General features: G+C 34.8%; 1 protein-coding gene across 4 annotated transcripts in view; it reads left to right on the top strand.

Annotated features, from left to right (window-relative positions):
• LRP1B (LDL receptor related protein 1B) overlaps positions 1-16896 on the top strand; it is a 603435-nt gene that overhangs the window by 414400 nt on the left and 172139 nt on the right. For all 4 annotated transcript variants that reach the window (XM_021398823.1, XM_021398822.1, XM_021398824.1 and 1 more), the window contains exons 22-27: positions 6272-6472; positions 7446-7691; positions 11927-12124; positions 12852-13056; positions 13526-13690; positions 14745-14989. In XM_021398823.1, the coding sequence (XP_021254498.1) occupies positions 6272-6472; positions 7446-7691; positions 11927-12124; positions 12852-13056; positions 13526-13690; positions 14745-14989 (1260 nt within the window). The remainder of the gene's footprint in view (positions 1-6271; positions 6473-7445; positions 7692-11926; positions 12125-12851; positions 13057-13525; positions 13691-14744; positions 14990-16896) is intronic.

Raw genomic sequence — 16896 nt, 5'->3', positions numbered from 1 at the left:
TGTTACAATACTTCATTAAAAAATTGGAAAAGAATGTGACTTAACTAACATTTGCATTAGGATTTTTCAAAGTCATGCTTAGATGGAACATGAAATGAATGTAGGTCATAATTGTATTTTTTTTATTTCATTTCAAAGTTTAATGAAATATTGAGGGTAAAACACCTTTCAAAAACAAAATTTAAATTAGGCTATGTATAATAGGTAGTAATTTTACCTGACATTAGTAGTGGAAAGGAGAATATATTAGAATATCTGTGTTATAGCTAAGCATGTTAAGTGCTGAAATCTAGTTATGTAAACTGTGTCTGAAAGTATTTGGGAATGTGTATGAACAGAATTCATTATTAATACGTGAACTACTTTAGGATGTCTTGGTTGCTTGCTGCTACCTGGATTTTAAAGTTACAGAAATCATAATGTCCAAATAAATATAAGATAGAAACTTTTTCTAGACAAAATCTAAAAATCTGTGTTCTTACCGTCTCTGTAACTCTATATAGAACAAGTAGCTTTTAAATGAAATTCCTTCAGTGAGTAAAAAGAGATTTCTACTTCTTAATAGAACAGTCTTTTCCCTAAAATAGACTGATGAAGCCTGAAACGGGAAATGCTCTTCTTTCTAAAGTGTACTGTCTTTTTCCTGGAATCCAAGTGGTGACAAGTTCTCAAACTGTGTTTCCTCATTACACATTTACCCATGTTTATAGTCATATGCAAGTAGTGCAGTGTCCCAGTCACTTTGCAGTATGGTGGATAAAGTGTGAATTCTCTGGTTGTCAAATATAAATGCAGCAAAAAAATTACTTTCATCTAGCATTGGATGAATTCAGGGACATACGGTTTTCATTTAGAGGAAAACTATCGTGCTTGTTGGTTGCGTGGAACTATCGTGTTAGCAATCAGCTCTGACAGTTCCATAGGTAACTTCATTGTTTTCCTTCCATCGGTCCTAAAAGGAGCAAAACTGAAGTTAAAGGGGAAACCTGTTGGTAATACATTGGAATAGGAAACTGCAAAATTAGATTATTTATTTAGCTACTTTTCAACTTAGTTCCAGATGGTAGGAGAAATGAAAAGTAATGGTGTTACAAGAAACAGTTTCTATCATAATCCTGTCTGGTTTCAGAATGTCATTTACTCTGTGAATTATTTTAAAGAAATGATAGTAACCAGATTCTTGTTTCTGTGAGAATTGCTCAGGCTAAGAGAAATTGGCTAGTTTCCCCTTACGTATTGCTAACTGGTAGTGTCCAATTTCCTAATGCAAAATACAACAGATCTGCATCAAAAGAAGGAGTAAGATGAACCAGCTCATATGCAGTGATGGGTCGAGGGGGAGTGGTTTTAAGCTCAAGGAGGAAAGGTTTAGGTTGGATGTCAGGGGTAAGTTGTTTACAGAGAGAGTGGTGAGGTGCTGGAACAGGCTGCCCAGAGAGGTTGTGGATGCTCCATCCCTGGAGATGTTCAAGCCCAGGTCAGATGGGGCCTTGGGCAGCCTGGTCTAGCATTAGATGTGGAGGTTGGTGGCCTTGGCTGCGGCAGGGGTGTTTGAGCTTGATGATCCTTGGGGTCCCTTCCAACCCAAGTCATTCTATGATTCTGGGTGCAACGACGGTGAGAACAGCAATATGGAAATGTTTCTACCTATTTTTAAACGTTTCTGCTCAGTTTTTTGCATGCATCATTTTTGTTTTATGTCTATGAATAGTAGGAGCATAGTTTTCTTGCTGTAGTTTTTGTTGGCCCTGGTTACTTTGTCACAATGCCACAGGCCTGTGAGCCATGTTACAGTTAGAGCATTTGTCAGTCTTCAGCCAAAAGTGATTTTTCTTCCTAAGGTAACAGTAGCCTCTCAGATCTGTAATATCCAGCCCCTTTTCTGATATGCTGTTAAGAAATCCTATATAGAGGGTGTTCTATATAGCCTTTTAGTAATTTGTCTCTCACAGTTAGAATAATTTTTCCTAACGTGTCATTTGAATCTTTGCTGCAAGCATAATTGATTGCCTTCATCTTTTCACTAGTATAAAAAGCTTTTGAATGTTGAAATATATCTGTCACATGTCTCTTTAACCACCTTTTTTTTTTGATAGATCAACAAAAACATTTATTATTTGTATTTTTTTTTGTATTTTTTAAATTTGAAGTGTTTTTGTTAGTCACACTGTAACCATACAACCTATGCAGTTCATAAACTGTTATACGTCAGCCAAAACTCTGCGGGTCTATTAACTTGCATTAGCAGATTTCAGGTTGACATTTCTCTTTTGTCATCATGCAGTTGTTTGTCATGATGTAATAAATAATATATTAGTTTTGAACAGCAGTAAGATAGGAGATATAGTAGCTACTTGATTGAGATAAGTAGTGTTGGGGTGCTTCTAACCCATTTCTGCTTTTAAATTAGATTAAGCTACTTCTAAGTTATCTTAGACTAAATTAGATTAGGCTCAAATTGCTATTCTAAATTCAGATTCTGATCTACAAAATTGTTACGGGCGTGTACCTCATCTCAGTTTTATGTACTGCATAAATCTGTCCTTTTTATTCAGACTTCCCACTTCGCAGAAAGCAGTAGTAGACCAAGAAAAAAAATCTGTTCAACCTCACTTAAAATGTTATAAAATTAAGCTAACTACTCAAATGGTAGTAGTCAAGTAGTTCTGCGAAGGCGAATTCAAAAGAATCATGAGTACTTTCATATTGTATGTAGTGATTCTGAACTGTATTGTACATTTATCATAGTACTTTTTTGAAGAAACGGTTAATTTTGTATTTTATCATTTTTAATGCCATCTGGTGGACTATTATTTTATATATTTTTATGTATTTTTATATATTATTTTATATGTTAATCATTCTTAGTTATTATTTTGTTGGGAAAATAAGGAATGTAGAAGTAAAGAGTGATCATCACAGTGATACTGGAAGAGGAGAGCAACAGCAAGTAGTGCTGTCTGAATATGGTGTGTAAGAGTCAAAATGGAAGATTGAGAAGTGTAATGAGTAGAGGAGAACAGAGAGAAACTGATGCTGAGAAAAACTGAGAAGGAAGGGTTTTACAGAAAGATGAAGAGAAGGAAATTAGTAGGAAAGGCCTATAGACTCTTTGAAGGCTGAAGAGGAGAAAAGAGTTACTGTTGGGAGGGACAGCTTGAGATGACTTTGGGAAGAAGAGAGGACTTAGTAAGAACATGAGGAGTTCAGAGGGTGGGTGGAAATGATACTGGTTGTAAGAATGTGTTTGGCAGGGTTATTTCTATTTGTTCCATGCCTACTTAATCTCTTGTCTCACTTTAAGATCTTCAGAGCATTCTGGCTGTAGGAGTGGATACAGTTGAAACTAAGAACTTAAGAAACAAAAACCCTCTATAAGAAGAAAACTAGAAATGTACATACATTGTTTTTTTGTAGTTCTTTTTTAATCCTTAGTTCTTGGTATCATTGAGTGCATTTTGTTTTCTGAGATAATAGCTGTCTTTGGACCCTAATGCGTTCCCTTCTCTCTCATCCAGGAGGCATTTATAAATGTCTGCTTTGAACAAAAAGATTTTAAATACCAGAAATTAGCTTATGAAGGTAGTTTGAGTCTCAAGTCTTAAGTCTACTACAAAACAAGTAAGATAATTGGCTGACTGGTACAGGTGGGGCATTTTGTTAAACTTCTTGGATTAGAACATGCTTATGTTTATGTGAATGAGGTTAAACGTGCATTACAGCTTTTGGTAGCCAGGACCAAATTTGAGATGACTGAATGCAGTTAACTCTCACCAAAGTAGGTTTCCAAAAACTTATTGGGCTCAGTATCTCAAGAAAGACTGAAGAATGTGTGTAAAAAAATATATATAAATAATAATAATTTAAAAAATAATTCTCTGTTGTACTTGCTCATATTTGTAGGAAATGGAAAGGAAGCATTTGAATCAAACTTTCTCACATAATTTTTGCTTCAGAACTTCTGATGTACTGCTTTCCATTGAATTCTTCAGTGTTATACAAGGGTTATGGAAAATAAAAGATATCTATCGAAGCATTTAACTAATGGTGAAATTTTCTGTAAAGGCTTCTGGAAGCCAAAAGTGTAAGTTTCAGTAAGGGGAAATAAAGCGAAAATATTTGAGTGAATTTGAAGTAATGACTTCAGGAGAGTCATAATATTTCATTAAGTCCATCTCTTTCGAATTTTGTCCAAGATTTATTCCTTGTGAGTATATTCTACTTAAGAACATGTCATAGCTATCATAGAGAAAGATGGATCTTTTATTATAACATATATCTTCATTAGAGTAAGGGGAAGGCAGGAAAACTGATTTGCTCTGTAAATATTCGTACGTATAAAAGATTAAAAAAACAGATTGAGCTCTATTGATAGCAACATCAATTTGCTTTGGGACCCAGCTAGTTTGCTTGACGTTGGCATTTTCTAGTAGCTTTCAATCTACTTCTGTGTTATAATAATATGTAAAGTCACTTCAAGATAATAATGAATACAGACACTTTTATGAAACACTTATGATTGCATGTGGGAATAAACACTGTACATGTAATGCATACAGCTTTGTTTTCCTGTGTCTGTTCATTCTTTTCAATGGAGAATATTTGGGACTTTGACCATTATGGGAGAAAGGGGAGAGCTTCTTATTCTTATTGACATTTCTCCCTGTTTAAGTTCCCATGTGATTTTGCACTGGTAAAATTATGTTCTGCTGTTTGAAACATTCACTGTTGTATAATCCCGAAATTTCAGTTCTTACTGTCATTCTCAGAAATTGAAAGCAGCCTCACGTTTGCCTTGTTGGGATGCTACAGAAACATATTTTTTTACTTGTTCATGTTTCACTGTATTTATGTCTAGCTGTCATTCTCTGTGGAGGATGGCACCTTTCCCATTAAAAGAAGGCAAAAACAACAAATGGAAACTATTATGTTAACTATATGCTAACTAGCAAATAATTCTGTTATAAGGAATTAAAATCTGCTACAGTGTTATGGAAGACAGTAGAATTGCAGTTAGGATGCTATATTTTGTGGACATCTTTACAAAATCTCTGCAATGCAGAGTAACTGATAACCTGTAGCAGGTTAGGTACTGGGATGCCTTTAATAACCAACAAGATTAGAGTTTTATCTTAGTTATTTATTTCACACTGTCATGCTTACATCCCCCACCAAGTCATATTCAGTCTTGGTTTCCTGCTGGGAAGGTTTCGTCTGAAGTGGGAAGGCTGAACAGAAAGACATGCCAGTTCCTGCTGTGCAACAGTTTGCAGTTACCAGTCTTGCGGTCAAGTCTTGGGCATCACCAGCCAGTCCCTGGGCACCCACAGACATTGTTGTCTGTGGGTCCTCATCCTTCCAGGGTCTTCCTTCCCATTCCTGATAGACAACCTCTATAACTAAGCAGTTTATACGTAGAAGCACAGTGCAAGATCTCCTTGTTGATTGTAGGAATAAGTCCATGTCGCTTCTGCTCTGCTTGAGAGTTCAAAATGCCATTTGAGACGTGATCATAAACACATGCTTACACACACACTGGTAAGCAGTAGCTTCACCATCTGTTATTTTTTGCCTATTGCAATCCTTGACTTTGATGATTCTAGTTTAATACCTGTATGCTTTTAAATGTCATAATCACTTTCTCTCAAGAGACAGCTTTACACTTGCAAATGTTGATGGTCAGCACAAAAGTGCATTTTTTTTTTTTCTTTTCAAGAGTGAAGAAAATGATCTGAACGCTGCTTTGGTAAAAACTGAAATCTTGGAATAAGTTTCATCTATTACAGTTATTCCATGTAAAAGATAATTACTTATCTAACATGTTCTGAGAATGTATTGTTTATGCTTCCTAGAAAGATTTTGTTTCCCAAACTCACATCAACAGAATGTGAAACACTGCTCCTGTGGAAGGCAAATGGTTTAGAAGATAAAGAAAGAAAGAAAGAAAAGATGAAGTTAAAAATAAAAAATAATTGGTATGATTAGGAATACCTAACTGAAATTATGAGGATTTATTCTACCTGTATGCAATTCTACTCAGCATAGGAAAAAATCAGGATTTACATTACTTAGAAAATTGGGTTGTCAATACCTGTGTGGATTATGCTTCAGACTATAAGTACAAGTTGGTTTCTTTCCGTTCATCAAAGAGGAAAGTACTATTAATACAAAAGCATGATACAAAAAATTTCTATGTAATATTACTGAAGGTTTTTTTTCCAAAGCTTACTTCCAGTCTGATTTCCTGTGTTTGTTGTCTCTTTTCTCCAAGGGAGATGCATTAGCAAAGCGTGGCTATGTGATGGCGATATTGATTGTGAGGATCAGTCTGATGAGGATAATTGCGAGGGCTATATGTGTGGACCACCAAAATACCCTTGTGCTAATGATACCTCCATCTGCCTACAGCCTGAGAAGCTCTGCAATGGGAGAAGAGATTGTCCTGATGGATCTGATGAAGGCGATCTTTGTGGTATTTCTTTTAGACACATTTTTCTGATTCCTTGATACTGTCTGTCATAATACTTTCTTTCAAACAAAAGTTCTCATGTTAATATTACAGAACTTTCATAACAGCATCTTATGTGAGGATTTTTTTTTAAGTTAAATCATGCTATTCTTTTACTTGAATGAGCTATCAGTTTACTTCAAATAAGGGAAAACATAGCTCCTTTGGTAAGTGTTTCTTTTCCTGGAGACAAACAGTATAAGGGTATATAATATCTATGAAAGTACTGAAGCTAATGTGCAGTTCTCTCAAATTACAAAGACTTGAGTTGATGGAATCCTGTCAGTAGCTGTATAAGAGATCATGAAGAAATGTATTTGGGTGACTAGAAGTAGGTAACGTGTCTCCTTGATGGTAACAGCATGGATAAAGATACCTTGATTTTACTACAGTTACTATTATTTCTAATTCTTACTTGTACACATTTCTTTGACAATGAGTTGCCTGTGATATAGATACATTAAACTGAGTGGTGAAGCCTTCGCAAACCCAGAAGTTCAAGTAGTTGGAGGCAAGGAAAGTATTTGTGAAAGTATGTGTGCTTATTTCTCTGTTCATCAGCCTTTTGGGCTTGGTCACTTCTGGAGTTGGGTTATATCTAAAATGGTCTTTGGGCTAACTCTTTATGGATACTTCTTAAGTGAATGAAATAATGTGCATGAGTCTGGAAAAATATATGCATATATCGTACATCTGCCATCCTAAAATTTGGAAAGATTGCAGTAAAGCTACCATGCTGAATACTTACAAATTAAATAGTTTTAAAATAAATACAGAAAGATGTTTAGCAGATTTAAAATTCAGCTTGCTCTGTTTGAGCTCTGTTTGTTTTCAGTTTGGAGGCTTTTCCTGCATTTTAGTAGACCTGGTGTCTTTCAGAAGTATCCAGTATAAATATTACGGCCCTTAATGCCCTTATTTTTCCATGTTCTTTCAGATGAATGCTCACTTAATAATGGTGGATGTAGTCATCAATGTTCTGTGGTTCCTGGAGGAAGAATTGTGTGCTCTTGCCCCGCAGGATTCAATCTCAGTATAGACAACAAAACTTGTGAAATTATGGATTATTGCACCAAGCACCTTAAGTGTAGTCAAGTGTGTGAACAGCATAAAAATAATGTGAAGTGCTCATGTTATGAAGGCTGGAAGCTCAGTAAGGATGGAGAAAATTGCATTAGTACCGGTAAGTTGAAATTCAGTTGTCTTTCACACCTCCAGACATTAATAGCTATTAATTTAGTGGGAGAGGGTTTTTGTTTGTTTTCTTCCCATTTTTAATGTTGAATATAGGCTTTGCTTGTGTTGGTTCATCATCAAGTTACTGCTTTTGGGCACTGCTAGACCTTGGGTATCTCTTGACATATCTCTCTATGTGTCCCACTGATCTTTCCAACTTTCCACTTGGTCTTTCCCAACTTTCAGGATATTTGTTTTCATTTTTCTGGGTCTCTCTCCTGACATTTCCCAAACTCTGAAGTCCATGTACGGAAGTACAATTCCAGGAGTGATCAGCCTCCTGTTGGTGATCTCATGGCTTTCTATAAATTGGACTATGTGCTGATTTTGCTTAGTCCAGATGTTAACCCAAGCTTGCTGTTAGCCTGTACCAGCTGTAGCTCGTAGCAAACTTTTGATTGAGGGTTCAGAACATTAATTTCAAATATATGCACACAGACAAGCAATCATCTCCTGCCTGCTAGCATTCATAGAACAAGCTATTTTTTCACCTATGGTATTCTGGCACTTGTTTTTGTCATCAATAAACCAGTTCAGCTCACTAATCAAGAAGAAATCCAACATAAGCCAAAACAGGACAGGAGAACGCATTCCCTTCGTTGTTCAGTATTGTTCTGCACTGAAGCATGTTTCAGAAACTGGCAGGGGGGTCTGTTAAGCTCAATGTGACTGTGTGTGAAATGAAAATGTGTATGTGAAACAGACACTGTCATAACATCCATACTTCCCTACAGGAAGTTAAAAATAGCATAGATTTTCAAAGTATCCCTTTAGGACTGTTATGTACTTATTCCTTGGTAGTATCTTATCCATTCTGACTCAAAATGTCTCCAAAACTATTTTATAATTTATTTGGATATTTCATAATTCAACATCTTTTATGATTAAGATATTCCTCATTTATTACAGACACTCAGCATTTCCTAGAGTGAATTATAGGAAAAATTTTTAAATCACTAAGCGAGAAATTAAAGCTGAAGTTTTTTATTTCAAATCACCTGAAATAATTTACTAGTTAGCAGTCAGCTTAACTGTCCATATTTCAGAAAATATGGCAAATTCTAATTCTGCTTTGACCTTGCTTGTATTGTAATTGTAATTTGTACAACATTATAGAACTATAAAACCATTGTAAGGAAGTCCATATTGCATGTAGTAAAAATAATGTTTCTCTTTTCCAAAACAATGAACAATAAAAATTTAGTTTTGTTTCCTGAATGTTGTATTAAAGAGATTTTAGCAAATGCTCAAAAATTGAATGTCTTGCAGTAGAGATTTTTTTAAAATATTTTAAGAACTTGCTTATATTCCACTGGGAACGTCATTTACAGAATGACATCCAAATCAAGTCTTTGTGTCACAATAATTGTTGTTATAGTATGTAAATAATTACTACTACAGTATGAAATTAGATGTATATTTTGCTCAGCTGTCATTGAGCTATGCTGATAGTGGATTCGCAGATCACACATCACTGGCATGTTACTGTGGCCAGTACATCTGAAATTTTATTATTCTCTGTTAATGTTCGTGTTTTATTACACTGCTTTAATGCTTTTGACCCTTGATCAGTCACATTTACTTTATCACTGTCATTTCTGAATATTCAGAAAACACATTCTTACTGAGTTATAGGAAGGAAAGGATTAAAAGCATTATAAAACAATGTTAGTAATGTTACAGAGGAAGGCTTGTAACAAACTTTAAATTAAACCAAGCAGGAATTACCAATATTTGAAACCTAAGGGAGGAAAAAAAAAACAATACAAATGAAATATACTCTCTGTAAAAAAGTAAGAAAAGTAAGAAAATTGAGACTAAGGCTGTTCAGCTTTTCTTAGGCCCATGAGATATTTCTGCTTAATATTTACTGGCTGTTGGTGAGAATCTAAAGTTACAAATTGATTTTTACCGATTTTGTCAGACAATTTAAGGTTAAATATATGATCTGAGACTGGAGATGTCAGATAGTATAAAGAAAAGTGATACTGTTCTTTATAAACTGTAAAGATTATATCCTAATGCCATCAAAGCAGCAAAAAATAATTCCGTATCAAATAAGACATACGCTTTTACAGTCAATAATAATTTTAGTTTATTTCATTTAGTTTATTTCATGGTGAGTACTCCAAAGGATAGAAACTCTGATACATTAGTTGTTGACTGTATGAATGGCATTTTAGTAAACTAGTCAGGGGATCCCAATTTTGGTCTCATTTGTGGATTTGTGAGCCTCAAAATGTCCATTGCACTTAACATCCCTGTGCATAAGATTTTCTGTGAACGTTAAATAAAGGCTTATAATTTTCTCTACTACAACTAGAGTTGAAATAGAACTTCTGGAGGTAAACTGTCCCCAGTAATGCCAAATGCCATGAGCAATACCAGTTGGTATAAAGTAATTCTTAGAATAGCTGCATTTGTTTTGAAATCCCTTGAACTGGGAGAAGATATGCATTATGTGAGAGCAGGAACCAGTAATCCTTCTTCCAAGAGGAAAAAAACATTCAGAGCAAACTTATTACTTTGCCCTTAGCTAATTTTTTTTTGCTACACAGTTTATATAGACTGTGTCTACATGCATATATAGAAGAACATATACACTTCTGCAGTCTGCTGCAGTAACATCTAAATTTGGTGTGCAGTACTGCACTTTTTCAAGATACTCTAAAAACCATTTCACTAAGTATCCATCGAAACTAAACTAAATAAATTATAGAACAATAAGTAAGTAGATGTATTTTGAGCAGTACTTTAGGTTCTCTATCAATGTCTCTTGCAATGTCTTTCTCTTTCTTTCCCCTGTTTTTCTTTAGTTCTGCTTAGGTTCTCTTCCATACTTGAGGGGCTTAAGTGCTATAGTGTTTTTCTTCCATATTTCAAGTTTTCAACCAGTTTGATTTTCATTGTTCTGGCATGTGTATTGTTACATTACAGACTTCTCAAACAATGTTTCATTCCTTTTTAAAATTGTATTGATTGAGCTAAAAGTATGTTACAGAGCTCCGTTATTCAAATAGAAAGTCAATATAAATTATATATTTCCATACGCTTCTTCCTAGTTTCTGTTGGAACACCATTCAAAATAAGTTTTGCTGATACATTGCACTTGAACTTTTTCACATGATAATAGGAAGGGAAAAAAAAAAATCTTGAATGATATTTAAATTTCATTTTTATGTTTCACCTTTCAGAACTTGGTGTAATAAAAGTTAGACAACTCCAAAACACGCAGTACAGGTTTCATTTAAAAAGTGACTTTCAAGAATTTCTAAGCTGTAAGACCTCAGCTATGTATATGTATTTTTATACTACTAGATACATTCTTGGAAAAAGGAATGATCTGGTTGTTTTCTCGATTGGTTTGAGCTGGTTTTAAATTCCATTCTGTTAGAATTTCCAAATACCTTGCAATATTAAAATTAAAAGGAAAAAGGAGAAAAAGACAAAGGAAGATCTAATCTTTTCAATCTTTTTCTCGTTTTATTAACACAGCTGTTTGCTTGAAGTCTTCACCTCATCTAAACTGTGTAACAATTATAATATGAAACAATTTTATATTATGGCTAACCTATGCAGAGAGTGTTTATATGTATAATGATATAAGCTTATGGGCACAAATTTAGCATTATTTGAATAGCAAAGGAAGAACTTCAGTGGCAATTGTGTTTGGTGGTGGCGATGTATCAATAAGCATATGAAATGTTCATTTCTTTGCTTAGGAGTTTGCAGTGACATATTTTAAGCACTCCAATTTTAAAAGGAAAAATTTATACATATGTATTTTAGTACATTTTTTTCAATTAATTTTCTTTTGGAATGATGTACAATTAAATCATTTTTTTCTGAGGCTTTTGAGAAACTAGTTTTTTTATTTTATAGCTTGAGACTTAAAGATCTAGGTAAGGAACGATTTTTGGTGTAGCTATTAAACATGTTTCAGCAGTTGAGTGTGATATTCCCAGTTGTAATGTTTGGTATCTCTCATACTGATCAAAGATAATGTTCTATATAGTAGAGAAGTGAGATGTTTATGGGACTAAAATATATATTTGAAAGGCGCTCTGTAAGGAAGTGAATTGTTTTAATCCTCTGTTGTTCTTATTTCACTTGTCATTTATAGCATTATGTAACAATCTCTTCTTTATTAGTCTTTTGAAATGTATAATCTTCTGCTTCCAGATCCATTTGAGGCTTTCATAATTTTTTCTATTCGACACGAGATCAGAAAAATTGATCTTCACAAACGTGACTACAGCCTTTTAGTTCCTGGTTTAAGAAATACAATAGCACTTGATTTTCATTTCAGTCAGAGTTTACTGTACTGGACAGATGTGGTAGAGGACAAAATTTACAGAGGCAAGCTTTCTGATACTGGAGGTATGAATTTAATCTTTAATTTCTTAAGAGTGAAAACAGCTACAGTTACAGGACATCGGATGTCCTAAATTATTACTGAGGTAGCATTCACATAAACAGAATCTATGATGATATTCTGCCTCTGAAAGGATGCATGCCTAGACTGTACTTGGTTTACTGCTAGAAATGCTCTGTTATAAAAGTTTCATTTTTCAGTAGTCTATAAATGGAAGAAAATGGTAAGTACAAAGGGCCAGCCCTGATCATGTCTTCCTGATCCAACGAGAACAAAATCTTTTTTTTTCTTTTTGTTTGATTGAGAAAAAATGAAAATAGATCTGCATGAATTTTGTCTAGTATGTCTGTTCAATGGAGAACAGAGCATGAGTACGTCCTTCACAGATACTGCAAAACTGGTGCTTGGTAATAGGGCATGGGTATGTCAACAGTGGGACTCCATGTGAGATCTGGTCTTCATTGAAATTTCCTGGGCTTTACTTAGTATATCATCAAAGGATTAAATTGTTCTATTTCTATAGAATGAAGTTTATGTAGTGCAAGAAGCACGGTTATTTACAATAGTCTATCACATTTCCCAAGACAAAATGTCATGTGGAATTGAAGATTGTTTTCATCCATCAGATTAATCAAGAATTCACTCCAAGAGCATATGATACACTTGTATATCCATGTACACTATATAAGACTCTATATTAGTTGTTTAAGACACTCTCTCTCTCTTTTTAAGGTGTAAGTGCCATTGAAGTGGTAGTACAGCATGGTCTGGCCACACCTGAAGGTCTTACTGTAGACTGGATTGCAGGAAACATATACTGGATAGACAGCAATCTGGACCAAATAGAAGTTGCAAAGCTGGATGGTACTTTGAGAACAACATTAATAGCAGGAGCTATGGAACATCCAAGGGCTATTGCTTTGGATCCCAGATATGGGTAATTACAAAAGGATTATTTTTTTCATGTTGAAAAATAATTCAAATAGAGAGGTTTAAATGCAAAATTGTTTGATTTACCATTTTTCTGGGAGTTACAGTATCTAACTCATTTGTAGTTTTTGAAAGCCTATTATGAGCGAAATACCACCTGTTACAGTGTACACTGTAACATTGTGCATTAAGAAAAGGTAAATCAGGGGGTACTATTTGTTTGCAAAATACTTCTCTTGCTGTGATTTTTTTTCTTCTAATTTTTTTAGCATGGATGGTGGTAACTGGCCCGTTTTATGCTCTCATGCCACATATAGCATATACTACTGTTCACAAGCACTAAACGGAAGGTCGTATTCATTTCATTTAAAACGAATCATTGTACCTTCTTTCCAACTATTTTTTTGTTAAGCCATTTAAAATTCTTTCACCTGCTTGAATACGTTCTTATATCTGTTTTATTTTCCTCTCACTAGAATTCTATTTTGGACAGACTGGGATGCAAATTTTCCTCGCATTGAATCTGCTTCTATGAGCGGAGCAGAAAGAAAGATCATATATAAAGATATGGATACTGGAGCATGGCCTAATGGCCTTACAGTGGATCACTTTGAAAAAAGAATAGTATGGACAGATGCCAGGTAAAGTGATAACAGTATTCTTGGTTATTTATAAATCCTTATTCTTACATACAGAAATGTGAACTACATTTTAAGTGTAATGTAGCTATGTACATTATGTACAGAAAGAGTGTGTGCGAATGCACATTATGTACATTTCTTTCATGCCGCTATTATTGTAAATAATTTCTTTGTGTTTCAGTTCTTTGCCTTTGATGCATAGCTGTTGACTATGAGAGTGTGTCAATATATGACTGTATGGGAGTACATTTGATACATAGTGGATGAATACATTTGGTTAAAATATGAATGTTTCTATGAGAAATTCTATCTTGGTTCCTGAGACAGCAGGGTTCTTTAAATGACTTACTGTCAGGGCACTGAGTGCATCAGCAGATCCTAATGGCCATGACCAGACTTCCCATGAACCTACCTCTGCGCATCCTGCTTGTGCCCATGAGCCCACTTCAGCCCAGCCACAGCACTGCCTGACAGCGGACCCTGTTTGTCCAGACCTTAACCCACAAGCTGACTTCCTCACCTGTCTCATCACCAGAAATTTTTCTGATGATCTGGACTCTTGGTTGAACCAGATTGCCACCACTGGGTCTTGTTGTGTTTGCCTTGCCCAGGGACAGTGAGATGTGACTCTGGATAGTGAGTCCACTGCCCTGCCAGCTGTATCATGCATGGCCCCTGGCTTCCTGTGATTTAAAAAGCATTTGGCTGTTAGTGCTCCCTGACACTAATACGCAGAAGACCCAAGCTATTCAATGTTTTTTTTTCCTTAAGTTCATCTGAATGGAAACTTTTCTGCTGCGTTTTCACATCATGAAATTAAATTTGACTTCTAAAAACATTGTGCAAGCAAAACAACTTCCTGGTTAGGAAATTAATAACGTGAACTAAATCAAATCTGAAGTTGATGATTGCTCTCTTGATGATTGTTTGGCCTTACCGGTGTAAGGGTAAGGTCTTAACACATTTTGCACCAATGTCGTAATGGCTCTGTATTTTTTTCTTTAATTTTATTTTTTTATTTTCATGTAATCTGAAATTTGGGTTTATCTTGTAGATCAGATGCTATTTATTCTGCATTATATGATGGAACCGGCATGATAGAGATTATACGGGGTCACGAATATCTTTCTCACCCCTTTGCTGTTTCTTTGTATGGGAGCGAAGTATATTGGACAGATTGGCGGACCAATACACTTGCAAAAGCCAATAAATGGACTGGCCAGAACGTCAGCGTTATACAAAAAACAAGTGCTCAGCCATTTGATCTTCAGATATATCACCCAAGTCGTCAACCACAAGGTGACATTTTATAGAAGAATTAATCATTTTCATGTGGGAGGGGGAAATGTGTTTTGTTTTTTTTTAGTATATATATTATAATATCTGCATATGGATTTGCCTTTAACTGTTTATTTTTAATTAAATGTCATATTCAGTATGGGCGTTACTTGGGTGGTCATAGAATTTTTATTCAAACTAGAAACAGTGTGAGATCGGTGTCTGTGAATATTGCCCGCTTAGAATCTTGTTCTTGATCTGATAGAGATGGAAGTACAGAACAATATATATTTAAAAAGCTTCCAACTTAACATTGTTTTAAACTGAAGAAGTTAGTCTGACAAAAGCAAACATGAGTGTTAGCTGTCTTGTGCTTCTAAAAGAAGATGAATTCTTCTGTGAAGTAAACTGTGTATGCAACTTTTAGTAGTAAATATACTATTTGAATATTGGAAAGGATAGTGACTTAATTTCTTTGTAAATATAGGAAAGTAAAAATACCACTAGAGAAGGAACACCAGGTAGTCACAGAATGTTCTGTGGTCTCTGGATGAATTTCAGTACCCGTTGCAGAAATTTGATGGCAATAGAAACTAATTTAATATTTGTATCAGTTTATCTCCCATTTTTGGCTCAGTATCTTCAAATGCATGTGCAAGAAATATTCACCTCTGTGTATCACTTTAAAGTAATGGGGTTTTTTTGCTAGTTTATAAAATTAGTCACTTTCTCCACTTTGGTGTCTGAGGACCTGTATACTGTATTCAGTGTTTTCATGGATCCTGTTAGCCTTTTCTTTCTGTTTAAAAAACAAAACAAACAAAAAAAAAAACTATTTTCTGTTTGGACCGGGGCCAGGCAACTTCTTAGGAGATTATCTGTCTTTAGAGAGAGACTGCAGCTGCCTAGGGTGATGATATTCAGCATTCCATAGGCACAGATATCTTGGCCTAAGCAGAAGTATAAGCTGTAGAAAAGTTTTAAACTGTAATTTGCCAGTGTCAAGAAATTAAAATATCAAGTTGTGTAGGTGCAGCTTTTTTTTTTATGATATAGAAAACCATATTCCAATTTATGATTGGCATTCTGAGTTTGATTTAAATGACAATCTTTTAATGGAAGCAATTCCTTCCTACAAATCTACTATGTGTTAAGTGAAATTTTATTAGAGCTAGAGAAAAATCATAATGCTATTGGATTATATCTTAATTACTTTTTTGAATTCGTAGCAATGTACAGTACATGAAAGCACACAGTTTAGAATTCCCAAATGGAGAGAATCCCTCCCTTTTATGTTACTTATTTTAACAGTAAATTTCTAATTTTAGTGAAGTTTTTTGTAATACATAGCACCTACTGTCTAAAAGTACTGCCTCCTTTGGTTTCTCCTTTTAGTTTCTGTCCTGTTATTACACCATTTCCTATTCTTTTACATGTGCGTTTCTTATCTGCTTAGTATATCAGTATGCTTGTTGAAAGTCAGGCACTCCATGTACTCTGTGGTCCTGGTGTTAGAAGCATTATCTTCAGTTTTCTCTTTTTATGGGGTTTTTTTGTTTTTTTTTTTTTTGTGGTACTCTTTCATCTCAAACTGTGTACTCCCCTGTAGCTGTCAGCTTTTTCGCAGATTTGTGTTTGAAAGGGAAATGAGAAATTTTTTACTTGTAAATGTGAACAGCCTGATTTCATTTAGCTTTAAACAAAACCCAGTCTTTTGGTTGGCTGAGCTGGGTGTGGGTGAGAGGAAGGAGAAGCGGAGAGATCTGTTAACAAGAGCTTCAGAGCTGCCATAAATCTATCATGCTTTATACAGTAGAGCATCACGAAGAACTAAGCCAACTTAGAGCTACTAATATTTCTTGTTGTTTATTTTGTTTCATGGCAAATGTATAAGTGGTATGAACATATTCTGTAGTTTACTGACTAAT

This window comes from Numida meleagris, chromosome 5 (genome assembly GCF_002078875.1).
Source record: "Numida meleagris isolate 19003 breed g44 Domestic line chromosome 5, NumMel1.0, whole genome shotgun sequence".
NCBI lineage: Eukaryota > Metazoa > Chordata > Aves > Galliformes > Numididae > Numida > Numida meleagris.
This window is presented reverse-complemented; position numbering and strand designations above follow the sequence as displayed.